This window comes from Oenanthe melanoleuca, chromosome 3 (genome assembly GCF_029582105.1).
Source record: "Oenanthe melanoleuca isolate GR-GAL-2019-014 chromosome 3, OMel1.0, whole genome shotgun sequence".
In the NCBI taxonomy this organism is placed as follows: Eukaryota; Metazoa; Chordata; class Aves; order Passeriformes; family Muscicapidae; genus Oenanthe; species Oenanthe melanoleuca.
The window spans coordinates 49,754,269-49,768,750 of record NC_079336.1 but is presented as its reverse complement, the minus strand read 5'-3'; the positions used below and the strand labels follow the sequence as shown (position 1 = coordinate 49,768,750).

Genomic DNA, 14,482 nt, shown 5'->3' with positions numbered 1-14,482 from the left:
ACTCTCATCCTTTCAGCAGCCACTGCTCACAATCTTTAGGTGACTTCTGACTACCACCTCATTGAGACAGGTGACAGCATCTAAGGGGTCAGTCAGCAAGCAGCTCAGATTAGACCAGTGACCCCAAAATTTACAGGCAGAAATACTCCAGCAAAAACAAACTCAGATAATTTAAGATACAGGTATTCAAGAAAGGGTACCTTCCATCCAAGTCATGGAGAGAATTTTTTTACACAAATACATCCTTATCTTCATACAAAGGCACCAACAGCATTACACTAGGTAGCATCAGTAAAAGTAGAAACAGCCTACTTGATTTATTCAGTTAGAGTAGGAATTGCTGCTCTTTTCATGGCATCTGAAAACACTCCATAGCACAGAACTGCTGGCAATGGTTAACAACGGTCATATTCATCTGTGAACATCTGAACATTACCTTATATATGACATTAACCTAAAAATTTCATCCATCAACTTATAATTATAATTTTAAAATAAGAGTATTTCTTTAACAGAAGCAATTTATAAAACTGATTATCAGAGGTTATCACAAAACATGCTGATATTGCAGCTATATTCCAATAACATGCCCAACATAATTAAAAGAAGCTTTAAAGACAACTCACATCTCCAGTGCTGTAACATACTATTTTAACAAAGTAGATTTGCAGCATATTTTGACTGCATACTCACTCGACAGTGTCACATACTACATTTAGGTTATGCTATTCTGTGACAACCAGATCTTATATATATCTCTCACTGTGATTTTTACAGACAGTGAAAGGAAATATAAGGAGATACTGTTTCATAAAACACAGCATGTGAAGGAATGAGTGCTTTATAGAAAGAACAGCCAAGCAGCAGCCATATAGAGAGAACTATACATTTAAATGGCCAACATCATCTGCAGGATATGACAGGACAATCATACTCATCTCATCTCAGTACAGAATTGCCCTTTACATGGCAGAGCTAAATGTAACCTTCATTCACAGGTGCAATACAGGGAGTGCTGACAGAAGTAGGCTACACATATAATATTTATATTTTGCATGTCAAGCTGCACTTTTGATGTACTGCAGTAAATGATAAAGAAATTTAATTCATCTTCTGGAAAATGAGTACATGTGCTAATTAGGACATCTTCATTCAACATTATGCCTCTCCATCAACGCTTGCTGGCAAAATTAATTCATTTGAGATTGTGATAATGCTCGCCTGTGATAAGGCTTACAGAAGATGTAACAGAATGCAAACAATTAACAACAAAACCATACAGTAGAACAGAGCCTGGTAGCACAAGCCATGCCCTATGGAGCTTACTTCTTTTCAGTTTTCAAACTTCTTTTTTTTTCAAACTTAGCTTTAAGAATGACTTTTCTGCAATCAGTCTAAAGCATCTGGATCCCTGAGAACCTCTCAGCTACAAAACTATTTTTCTGTTGATTTTCTGGGAGAAACAGGGCCCAGCATTAACTAAATTATGCTAATGCTCAAATGAGATAAATGCACATATGACAGATAAAAGGTACAGAAAACATTCTCTAAGAGCATTCTTACTGTCATTTTTGCCACAAATGAACTCTAACCTGTTGTGAATTATTTTGGGTTTCTGTTTTCATGGGCTTTATTTTAGTACTCTCCTGAAATTTATTCAAACTTCAAGACAAATGACAGAAGTACTTTTTCCCTTCCTTCCCATTGCCAGGGATGTTAAGAGTTAACTGAAACAGTGCTGGTGTTTGGATGGGTACATACACCTAAATCTAAGGAAGTATGCCCCAGGTAGTTCCTCTCCCACAGAGAGAGGAAGGAAAGAACTGAGGGAACTGAACCTCTGCAGACTGCAGCAGAAATCTGTGTGCAGCACATGGTAGGTGACTGTTCAATTGGCTGGAGAAAGCCACAGGTCAGGAAAGGTGTCAGACAAAGGTGACAAATGTTCTGGGCTGTACTGCCCTGTAATCTTCAAACACTTTGGAAAAATATGGGATACAGTTGTTTGAAATGCATTATTTGTGAAATGTAGCATTGAATAGAGGGGAAAAGGTGTGCTATGGTTACTCTCCAGGTAGAAAAGCCAAAATATCTTTGCTGATACACAAATGATTTTTAGACATTACAGGCAGTTCATGACACCTTAAACTATATCAGTAACCCTGCCTTTGGGCACTGTACTGTACATTAGATTAACAAAATTATTCAGATTAAACATATCCCAGCCTCTCTTCTCCTTTTTTCCCCTCCCTTTCATTTCCTTTCCCTTCCCCTCTTTTTGACTAATTCTTTCCTGGGTATTTTTAATCCTCGTAATTTCAGAGATTCAAAGTTACATTCAGGCCTCCCTTCCCATCCTTGCAGTTAAATACACACAGAGAAAAGATCACTATAATACACATGCATATGTTTTCTTGTGCCCTATGATAATTACAGTGGGTTCTTCCCTGAAAAATGAACATCTGGAACAGATCACCTGACCTTACTGTGGAATTTTTATTAGCTGAAGGTTCTCATCCAAACAAACAGACATCCATCTTTTGGACAAAGAACAATGAGAACAGATCAAGCTAAGTTCTTGAAGTCCTTATTACTCTACCCTTCCAAATTCAAGGCCAGAGACACATGTGGAAAAGCATCAAAATAATTCTCTTTGAAGACAGCATGAAGGTTGCCTGATCTGACCCAAAGGAAGCAAAGGCAGTGGAAGGGAGAGGCTCCTTTTACTTCCATATAGCACAGATTCACACACAAGCAAAGCAGTTGCTAAAGCCAACACGTAATTTCTTCACTTACACAACTGTTACATTTACTTGCAAATTTAAAAAAATGTCAGAAGGTGATTACACATTGCAATGAACAAACACCCACATTTCTTTTACTACCACTCATAAGAAGCATGTGTGTGGGAACACAGTTTATTTAATTCCTAGAAGTCACAGTAGGACTGTGGCTGTCCACAAATTATATCCGACTTAGTGAAAAAAGTTATGAAACTTTGGAACACATTACTATATATTTAAAGTTATATTAACAAAGACTGCCATAGATTATAAGCCTAAAACACATGCAGTGCAATTACCTTCTATTTTTCTATCACCTGGCAGAAATTCCAACTGTAAAACAGTGAGCTCCCAACAGTTGTTGAAACATATGCAATTGTCCTCAGGTTTCCTATCAGCAGAACAAAGCTTGCTCATATAGTTCAGCCCATAGTCAATGAATAGATCTTTATTCTGTCTCTGGAGGAAAAGGCCAAGTCCATGCTGAATGTTCTTGTCCCAAATCTTAATTAATATTAATTAATTAATTAATATGCAAGAACAGGGCAATGCCGAAGCCTTCCTAAAAAGGCTTAAAAAGACAGTCACCACCTAAAAAAAAAGCCCAGGGCCCTATCTAGAAAGCATGCTGTTTGGAGCCAGCACTTACAGTTCTCTTGATTTTGGCCTACAATTCATGAGCTTTTCCCTTTCTACAAGTGAAAATTTCTGTCTGAGGTCAAAAGATGAAAAGCCATTTTGAAAAGAGCTTTGTCAGATTTCTAGCCTAAATGTTAGCCTTGCATGGGTCCACTTTCCATCACATCAAAGGCTTCCCAGTCCCCCAGCTGGAATCACTAAACATATTGACTTTCAAACATTTCACATCACTTCACTACCATAGCCCTTGAAAATAGAACAGGCTTCCTCTAATTTTCCAGCTCTTCTAGTAATTTATTTGCCAAGGCAATACTGATGCTTACAGTGGTCTGAGTGTCTGGAGTATTTCTTTTTGGAGATGTTTAGTAGCAAACTAAGCATTTTCATTTCCTTATAAGCTCTCCCCATAGTTATTATTCCATCCATGGGTTGAGAGGTTAACCATTTAAAACAGAGGAGGTTTATGTCTTATAACAGTTGATAACATTTTAAGAAAGGATGGCAAAGAAATTTGGGGGAACTACTAGGCTGGAGTAAGTTTATTGGTGGATAATTTTACAGATAAAACTGCTCCTTAGAAACTCAGTAGAATTGAAATATCTTCCAAGAGGACAGGACTATAATGTCTTACTTTTTTTCCAAAGAACTACAGAAAAGCACCAAATGAAAAACTGAGAGAGAAAGCTGAGCATAGTTACAACATAAATGCCCAGCAAAAGGCAAGATATCTTGTGGATCTATGTCTTTAGTGCTTAATATGATGGACTAGTGAAAGGTTAAATTAACCCTTGTAACCTTTTCAATACATAAAGAAATGCAATTTGATAACTGCATTGAAGAATACAATTACTTGTGACTTTGTCTGAAAAAAAATGAGGCAACAGGAGTCTCAGGAATTTCAACAAAGGGCAATGCAGTGTCCCGCAGGCTGGGTTTAATAACCCAGTAGGGGCTGGGGATCAACCAGCTGGAAGGCAGCCTTGCAGAAAAAGGTCTGGAATTCTGGTGGAGAACAAATTGGACATGAGTCAGCAATGTGCCTTGGCAGCAAAGGCAGCTAACACAATATCCTGGGGATAGGAAAAGGGTTAGGAAAAGTGAGTACAGGTTGAGTGAAGTGATCCTTCCCCTGCCAGGCCTGGTTATGGCCACACCTGGAGTGCTGGGTCCTGTCTCGTGCTTCCCAGCACAAAGCAGACATGGACAAATGGGAGCAAGTCCAGCAAAGATGCATTAAGGTGGTAAAGGACCAGAGCACCTCTCATATGAGGAGGCTGACAAAGCTCGGACATCACCTTAGAGAAGGCTCATGGAAGGATCTCATCAATGTGTACAAACAACCTAATGAAAGGAGAAAAAAAAGTAGAGGCAAGCCCTTTTAAGAATTATCTAGTGAAAGTGCAAGAGGCAGCCAGCACAAATTCAATGCAAGAAATACTAAAATATATTAATATTTTAATATTTAAGAAAAATGTTTTTCACAGCAAGATTAATTGAACATGGAACAGGTTGCCGAGAGAAGCTGTAAAATCTCCATCCTTGGAGATATTCAAAACCTAACTGAACATGGTCCTGAGCACTCTGCTCTAGCTGGTGAGCTCAAATATTCTGTGATTCCGTTTAAAAACAGGTGAATCTTCATAAATACTATCTTCTACCTTAATCCACTATATAGTCTGAAGTACAGAAGGTAAGGAGACCTGTGGGAACTTTACAGAAGCACCACCAAGAAGCTTCAACAGAATACAAAGCATTCAGGTTATGTAAAACCCTTCTTTAGCAGCAGAACAATAATTAGAAAAGCTCAATTATAGTCTTTACAAATATCCATGTAAAGACATTTGTAATTATTTCTTAAGCTAAAATAAATAACCTCAAAATCCACCAACATGGCCCTGCTTCTAGCATCTAAATAAGAATGAATTATCTATTTTTAAAATACAAAAAACCTGCATTGCTAGAAGTTGAACACCCACCCACCTCTATTCACTGAAAACCCAATTATTAAAAAGGTGTGTGTGGGAAGCCATTCCAATTGAATGCTTTACCACCATGAAACCAAACCAAACTCAAGGCATTCATTTGCTCTCTAGTTACTGATGTCCTCTATAGCACAACCCTTTACCTCCCCCATCTCATAGATTATACAAAACATTAGTACACTAAATAGTATAGGAAATTAAGAAGGAACTTGTGGCCAACTGTTTAAAATGTAAATGCTTTAAAATATTCAAAATTTCAAGATTAAATTTAGTCAGTAGAGGTGGCATGCATCCTGTAAGTGAGGTCACAGCTCTTAACTAGTGGTCAAACACATTTTACAGGATTCTTTCTGACAGAAGTCCACTCCTCTTCCCCTAAGTCCACTCTAACGCTAAGAATGCATCCCTAAATTGACATCTTTAAAAGATTAACAATAAGTGGACAAAAACTTTGGTGCTCTGTGGCTTTGAAAAGTTCCCTGGTAAAGAAAAGTAGTTTTAACTTACAGGAAAGCACACCAACTAAGTGAAAAAAAAAACTTGTCCTCTTAAAACCAGGTCATTTTAAAATATGTAATTGTCGATTTAGAAACCTAAAGTACAGGCATATAAATATTTTGAACTTTTTTTTTTTTTTAAACAAGCTTTTCATCCTTCCTACATCAGAGAATCTTTGTGAATAATGCTATTCCACTGCTATTTCGGTACAGCAACAATGAATCACCTCTATTACTCAACACATCCATTCTTAAGAATGCTGGATTACCATGTTTTTTACCAGCACTGGTATTCTGGCATAAGGGTCTAGCAGGACTGTACAGCAATTGGACCATAAACATGAGAATTTTCTGGGGCACAAATGGGACTCTGGCTGCTCAGTTCCACATAACAATTTCTGGACACTTACTACCTAATGGACTGTAGTCTCTGAAACTACCTTAAATAAAAAGTAGCAGCCACCATACTGAAAAAGTCTCCTAAGTCTATCTTTGTGGAAAATGTCAATGTGGAGAAAACATGAAAAGCTATCTGGAAACTTACTATCAAATTTGAAGTAAAAATGAAAGTCTTTTGTTTCAAAATTTTGCTAGTCTCTCCCAGTAATTCCAGTTCAGATGTCTTGTGCCTCTCCTCTCTCCTAAAGCTTAGTGTCTCTAGACTGTCCTCTCCTAGCACATGCCAGACATCCTCAGCAAGGCAACACTGATACCCCTGCTAATGACATGCCATGAGAAACAGGACCTAGATGAGAAACCATCCAACAGTGAGAGACAGGAGACAAACAAACTGTATTTTTATTAAGGGGTTTATACCTTATTTGATTTCTTATGAAAATACAAGGAATAGTTCTTTTAACGTAAAAATGAGTATTTTAAAATATTTTATCAAGTCTCTGTCAGCACCTTGAATGCACCGAGAGGAACTGCTAATGCTTTCTGCCCCACTCCCCTGAATTTGGGGGCTCAAGGTGAGATCTGGCACTGCACAGCTGTGAAACCTTGGGTAAGACTGTGTGAAAGTGTTGTGCAAGAGTTGGGAGAATCTTGTTGAGCACCTTTTCCCTTCTTTTAGGAGCTATACCAAAACCTAGTCAAGTCATATTACTGATATGTCTGTATCTGGCCAGGTACCTCACAGATCTTGAACTCACAGATTTAACTCCCTGGCTTGACCTAGGACCTGGCTCATCAGATGCACTTGGAGATCTGAACTCTTGTGTTGACCCTCTTTGCTGTCATTGGACCTGCTCTGCTCTCTTTGCTCAGGTATTGTGGGACTGCTCCTTCATGGATGATGCCACTGCCCCCCTGCCTTCCTTGCTGTCAGCTCCCAGTTCAGCTCAGTTGTGGAGAAGCTCACTTCTTCTCCTTAAGTGTCAAATTCAGTTGTCAAATGAAGAGGGGAAAAAAAAGCAAATGACTTTTCAGACAGCACTTGATGAAAGGTGGGTGGTTCTTTCTACCAATGTTGCTATTAATTCAGTCCAAAAAGTTTTAGAAAAACATGGTATGTTCATATGTGTAAGTATAAAGCTCAGTACTCACGCAGAAGTTGTCTGCATATCATGCCAGCTTTTGCTAAAATTCTGCTTCAATTCATTCATCAGACTTATGCCAAGTTTTTGTTTAATTTCAACCAGGTGCTTCTCTTTGGCTGCTAGCACTTGCCGCAAAGTTGAAATTTCATCCTCTAGCTGAGGGAAAAATGGAGAAAGGAGAAAGGTGTTAATCTGTTCCCAAAGAATGATAAGAGGCTAAATGAATCTCACAAACTCATGCTTTTTGTAGATAGCATGAGAGACAGAGTCAAGTGCTTGTGGAAGTCACAAAGGCATGCCCAGAACAGAGCTGGTACTATATTAAATTAGTGCCTCTGTGTCACCTATGTTCACCATCACACACATGCATCTGATAAGAGAGAGAATTGTCCAGTAAGGAAGCAACTTCACCCAAATCTGCCTTAGGGCATTAGGAGTCTCAAACACCAGCTTTTCATTTGCTAGTAAAATGGGAATGGACAGGACAAAAGAACACTGGAAAATTCAAGCAAATATCTTTCTTTGAATGCACAGGCTTTTAACTTCATACTTGCAGATTTTTAGTCTTCTGGTTCTGAAAAAAGCATATGCAAACTCTTAGGAGCAGATTAAAAAACAGAAAAAACTGCACGATAATATATGACTTGAGAGTACCATCAAACATTATATCCTTATCATATGAGTTTTATTTATGTGTTTTAGGCCTCACATATTTCAAAATTGTAACATAAAAATTTATAGCTGAACTATTAACATGAGTGATCAGTACCCAAAGCATAAGAGCACTCAGAAGACAGAGCAGATTAGTATTTCCAGAGATCCTAGTATTTAACCAAATTCTGCAATTTCAATCTGTAAAGATGCCATCCAGCCCAAACAGAGGAATATAATTCTCCATGTAATAGACATATTTTTGAAATATTTAATCAAAGATAGTGTTTTACCAAGGCAGGAACCAGAAGACAGGACTGTAAGAGGAGGGACTCCAGAACGGTCCTGCCGCTGGCTCAGAATCCTGCTCCTTGGGCAGCACTCCTGCAAGTGAGCAGGGGTTTGCATTCCTTACCTGGAAGCCTCCCCAGCCAATCTATACAAGCAGCACACAGAGATACTGAAGCTAACAAGGGCAAGTGACACCAGAGCAGCTGCCTTTCACTTCAAGTTTAGAAATTACCAACTGTGTTCCTTCCTCCATATGTTAGTAAGGTAACATATGGCAGCTTATCTGATTGCCATATGCTAAGTTCCCTGGAACCACAGTCTCCCTGTGATTTAACTCCATAGGTTGCAGGGAATGATGCAAGCACCAGCTGAAACAGTGCTGACCTCCAAGGCTATATTTAGGACATCAGTACCAGCATTATTTTATTTTACATATTCATACATTCTGGTTCACTGTAAAACTGGGTGCAAGCTTACTGTTCTTGGAAAAGTCTCATCCTTGAGTCCCCTGGCTATCACTTTCTTTTGTCACTACCTGCTATCTAAATATTCAGTTAATTCAGGAATTAAGCAGCAAGACTATAAACACAAAGCAAAATCACGACCTGAGCGAAGTGATGCCAACACTTCACCAACACTGTTGTTTGATACAGAGCAATCCAAATTGCTTCATTCCTCCCCATGTCCTTTACACTCCATTATATTCCTAAACTGCAAATGGAAGAGGCAGGTGTCAAGAGTCTCTCTTCTGAGAGGATAACTGGTTAAATGCTTATAGAAAGAAAGCACAAATGTCAGCATTCCTCAGGCAGCAGTTCAGAGCTCCTTTAGGTTGTTCCTCACCAAGAGCAACCCCTTAGTGCACGACTGCCTGTGCAACACTGCTAAAGAACTTAACTTAAACTGATGCCAGGACAGTTATGGGCCAGCACTAGGCTGATCATCAGGTTCTTGAATACATAAACATTTCAGGGCTTCTATTAAAATTACTTTCCATCTGTTCCATTGAATAGACATCTTAAAGCTGTGATAGCCAAAGCAAGCATCAGCCATGTGCTCAATGGCAGAAGTATGAGCAACATTTTTTATTAAGTAATTTATTATTTATAACACAGCAATCAGTTTTGAATTGACAAAATCCTCCTCAACTTCCATCATTTTGAAGCAATGACAGATACAAAGCCGCCCTCAAGTGCTCAAATATCAGTGACGACTCTGAAGTAGGAAGGAAGGATTATGGACTTACAGCAGGATCTTGAAAAGCATTTAAGCATGTAACATACATAACTCTCATGGAAGCCAGGCATCACTTGTTTAGGAATTTTTTAAAAGTCCACTTTTGTAAATGTTTATAACTCCATTATAAAACTAGTGCTTAAGTCAACAGAAATACAAGCTTCTAGTTCTCATGCTTCCCTTCTTTCAAAGTGCAACAGAGCCAGAAGAATATAGATGCATATGAGGCAAAGTTCTTTTCTCCTGCAAGTTTGCAGAAAAAGGTATTATTATTATTCTCTTTCCTCAGACTGGGAACAAACATGCAGTAACACACACTGCTGAACCTGTGCATCAGCTAGATCAAACCAGATAGCTCCTTCTGGGAAGGTGTGGGAGGGGGAAGACACCAAAGAGTAAATCACTACTTTGATGAACGTAATGGAAGGACAACTGACAGAAGTGAGCAAGGCACCTCAAAATCTCTAGCCCCCAGCATGACTCAGGAGTCATTGCACAATGCTCCTCACAGTGAGGGGGGTGGGAGGAATCTGTTCTGCTAACAATCTTCTGGCCTTATGTAAACCTTTTGGGCTACAATTTTCTGCTGTTATTCTGAAAAGTCAGACTGACCTCTGTAAATTCAGATGACTGTTACAAGTTTCTGTAAGAGTTACTCATTTTAGTTGCATTGTAGAAATCCTAAGGCTTGGTTAGAGTCAGAGCCCTGCTGTGTTAGCTAGGCTACAAATACAAGAACAGAGTAAGTCCATGCTCTGAGAAGCTTCCAGTAAAAAGAGACTATTAGCAGGAGAATAGGAATAGAGGATACAAAAAAATCCTGCCAGAAAAACAGTAGTGCTTGTTCTTCTCCTAATGTAAGAGTGGGAAGGAGGGAGAAAACAGAATATATGCATTAGATACACAACACAGAGATGGAACATATATTTTCTGCTTAAATAAATGCACAACAGGTGCTCACAAACAGATCCCCATTTTACCAGCTAATGATAGCAGAATTAAGGATGAGTTTTACCTCTCACAACAGTAAGAGGTCCTTGTTCCTACAGGCTCAAACAGGTATTAGGTAGCACATAAGGACATGGAAGAAAATGAAACTATCATCAGTGGAGCAGAAAGGGGTTGTAAGTACAGACTAACAGCTTTTCAAAAGGAAACATTACCCAATTCCCACATTAGCAAATTTTTCTTTCTGAAGGAGGCAAGGTCACACATTTTTTGCAGTCTTTTCTAACAGTCATAAACCTCTTTAGACTTTAGACTTTGTTCAGACTTGTTTCACTCTACATTCAAGTTTTCCAAACCTTTCTTAGTGTAATTATCAGTTTTACTTTGCTTTTAAGCATCAGCTGCATGCCAGTCAACTGCTATGAGAAATTCAGAAAATAATTCCGAGGTCAGTCAAGATCATAATATTTGACAGGCAATCTCTCACTAGCATGTGAGTACAGGAATTAAAGCATTTTCAGCATGAGCTATGGGGAATTTTCTCTCCTATGGCAATCAGTAAGCAGAAGGGACACCCAGAAACATTTGAGTTAAACTCTGCTGAGAGAGGCATATCATTCTCAGATGACTGCAGGAAATTCTGGCTTTTTTCCTTCCTTGTTTCTATCTGCCTGTGAAGTCCTCTCCACCAGAGAAAAGAATCACAGAATGGCTGAGGCTGGAAGAGACCACTGTAGGACATCTGGTTCAAGCCCTACCTAGAGCATGTTTCCCAGGACTGTACCCAGAAAGCTTCTAAATATCTTCATGAATGGAGACTCCAAAACATCTTGGGGTACACTGCTCAGTCACACACACATTAAAAACATGCTTCCTGGTATTAAGGGGGAACCTCCTGAGTTTCAGTGTGTGCCCAGTGCCTGTGGTCTCGATATGTGATGAATATGCCAACTCCTAACTTGTTTGATAAACTGAACATGTAAACTGTGAGCTTCTATCTGATTGTTTACAGATGTGACAGGATCAGCAAAGAAGTAAAAATTAACTAGTAACTCAGAAACTCGAAGATTGATAAAATATTACAGTGATAAAACAGTCTTCTGTTTTACTTGAAAATCCTGAATCAGAACTGCAGGTAAATTACTTGTAAGTCATTACCATGTTAGTTCTTTGTAAAAAAGAATACTTTGTAAGTACTCTAAGTACTACAACTTAATATCAATTAAAGTATTACAGTTAAGGCAAAAACCAACTCTTCACCTTTGTATGGCTGTGATTTCTGTTATTTGACTCATATTTCAAGTAACTGAACCCACAGTTTTCCCCATTATCTACTTGCCATTCCAAAATTTCACTTTTTTTGTGGTATTCAGCAATAATTAAAACAGAATCCATCCTTCCATGGTAGATCAAATCTAGACAATCTCTTTAAATCTGTAATAAAGAGATCACATGATTCACACCTTTTTCCTCCCATCTCATTATTATTTTTTAAGCCTCTTCACAGGGTCCTGAGTTCCAGACTCCTGAAAAAAGATACTCCCTTCTCAAAACACGTCAGCAGAAAGGAAACAAAAATGTGATAAAATTACTGTGCTTGTTGTCATCAGCCTCTTCTGGAACCATCACCATTACCTTTTCCTCTGAGCACCACAAAAAAAAATTTCTATCAGGTGGCACTGTAATAACAATACCACAGATCTAATGAGAACACTTTTCATTCTTTTTAAAGGAATGTTTATAAATAAAGACATGTCTTGACTAACATGGAAACGTTCATTTGACTTTTGCAGTACAATCATCAAGTAGAAGATATTTAACCTTCAAAAAGGAGATATAAGAAAATTATAGGCTATATTATTGTAGCCTAGAATAATTTTATCCAAAAGGAGGGGCATGTTTTTATAATGTATACTTCATACTACAATTAATAGCTTCCAGTTTAAGGAAGTAGAAACAGTAACACTCACAAAAATTCAAATTCATTACCTTGGCTAGCTCAATCTTTAACTCTTCTTTTTCTTCTTCAGAAATCATATTGGTGAAATCAACATCAGTGACCACATCTTCATCTGCTTCATGGAATGACTGAGTTTCCAACAGGCCTTAAAAATTTAAAAGATTAAGACAACCATTATTAATTATTTCAATTATTGCATTGGCCTTTCCTAAAATCTAAGAATGATTTAATATTCATCCACTAGGAAAAAAAAAAAAATAAAAGCCAACAAAGAAAATACAACTTTTTCCTGCTACAATCATTTGCATTCTGCTTCTCTTCTGAAAAGCTATTGGAAGTATCAGAGGCTAATGTGTGCACAGGAGCAATTTAATACATGTAAGAACCAATCATTCCCAGAAACCAAAGACCTTGGACCCCACTAATCCCTGATAAGGCATTTTCTTGCTTCTAACAATAGAGAAGAAAAAAAAGAAAGCTTTTTCTTCAAAATAAGAAAGCTGAATAATGTGGATCACTCATGCAAAGAGTAGCAATAGTATACTGAATAATAAAAGAAGTATATTACAGAGCCAATTTTTCTCTAAAAGTACCTCTGATTGCAGCAATTTGAAACATTACAGATGCACACAGTTTGCAGAAGCAAGTGCCACACCTATTGTTTGAATTTTCTGAATGTTAGTGAGAAGCATTCCTTGATTGCTCAGTCTAAAGCTATGAAGGGGAGGCCAAATACACTGGACCTCGTTACTTTTTCCTTCTGCATGCCCAAGATCAGGGTCAGTATCTACAATAAGCAAGATAAGTGCATACATAAATGCTTGCAAAACTTGGGCCTGCCTGTCATAATAGGCACTGATGAAACAAAATTCCCTATCTTCCAATCATTCAGTGAAGAGAAGATTGCTGGGGCACCAGCCACTAAGAGCCTCTCATTCTTTACGGTCTGCAGAGAAAACAATGCAAACCATGAGATAACTGGTTACTTTGGAACAAATTTTAAAATTCTAGCTCTTCTTCTATTGTGGAAGAAAAATCTCCTCCAGCTTACACCTGGGACAGCACTTTTCCCTTTATTTCAGTTCCCTAGCAGAGTAATCAGCCATCTCTGCTGATTCCTGACACCTATATACTGCTTAATTTGGAAGAGAGAAATTTCTTTCCTAGCTCCACAGAGGCCTGTATACTCTATTATACAGAGATTAAGTTTGGGCATTAAAGAACAGAGTTTACAAGGAACAAGTCTGTTGTAACTAAGTACTTTACATTTTCAGGCAGAAAAATAAATTCCCTCCAGCCTTCTGCCATTTCCTTCACCTAGAGTCCCCCAGTGTACCTGGATTTCCTTCTATTTAACAGAAGACAACTGATTCAATTCATACCATCAACTTCCCTGCAGAACACAATGGAGTGAATTCAGCCTTGTTAATTACAATCTTCCTTGAGTGGGAAGATAAAGAACAGCAACACAGGTGCTGAACCCCTGCCTGGCTCCATATACAGAAATAGATCACCACCCTTAAGCACAAAACCTTTTAAAAACATGAAAGCATATAGAAGTAGTTGATATCCTAGTTATTACCAAAAAGCAGCTTGCCAGGAAAACCTAGATTGCTGAAGTCACAACAAAAGAAAATCATATTTCTTCAGTAGGAACCCTCCCAAATCACCTTTATTAACACCCCTACACCTCTAAACACAATTGTTATTTGGTATTTGTTTGAGGATTAATAGTGTTGCTATGGGACTCAAGCTAAACTTAGTCTGCACAGTCTTGAAAGGAGTATTTGTTCATGGATGGAGGAGCAGTGGAACAGGGCAGCTGTTGGAAATGATGGGAAGGATCTAAGAGACAACAGGGTTGAAAACCCTTAAAAGAAGCCTTGGCATAGATGCTGAAAAGAGGTGATCTTGGAGCAGCTGATCCTTAAGCCAAAAAGAGGGCAGATCTGTG

General features: G+C 38.3%; 1 protein-coding gene across 3 annotated transcripts in view; it reads right to left on the bottom strand.

The window, feature by feature from the left end:
- Nucleotides 1–14,482, bottom strand: part of TPD52L1 (TPD52 like 1) — a 49,303-nt gene that overhangs the window by 18,445 nt on the left and 16,376 nt on the right. For 2 of the 3 annotated variants that reach the window (XM_056488115.1, XM_056488112.1), the window contains exons 2-3: nt 12,558–12,673; nt 7,450–7,598 (exon numbers count right to left, since the gene is read on the bottom strand). In XM_056488115.1, the coding sequence (XP_056344090.1) occupies nt 7,450–7,598; nt 12,558–12,673 (265 nt within the window). Of the gene's footprint in view, nt 1–7,449; nt 7,599–12,557; nt 12,674–13,121; nt 13,184–14,482 lie in introns of all 3 variants that reach the window. The other variant, XM_056488114.1, reaches the window with a different exon arrangement.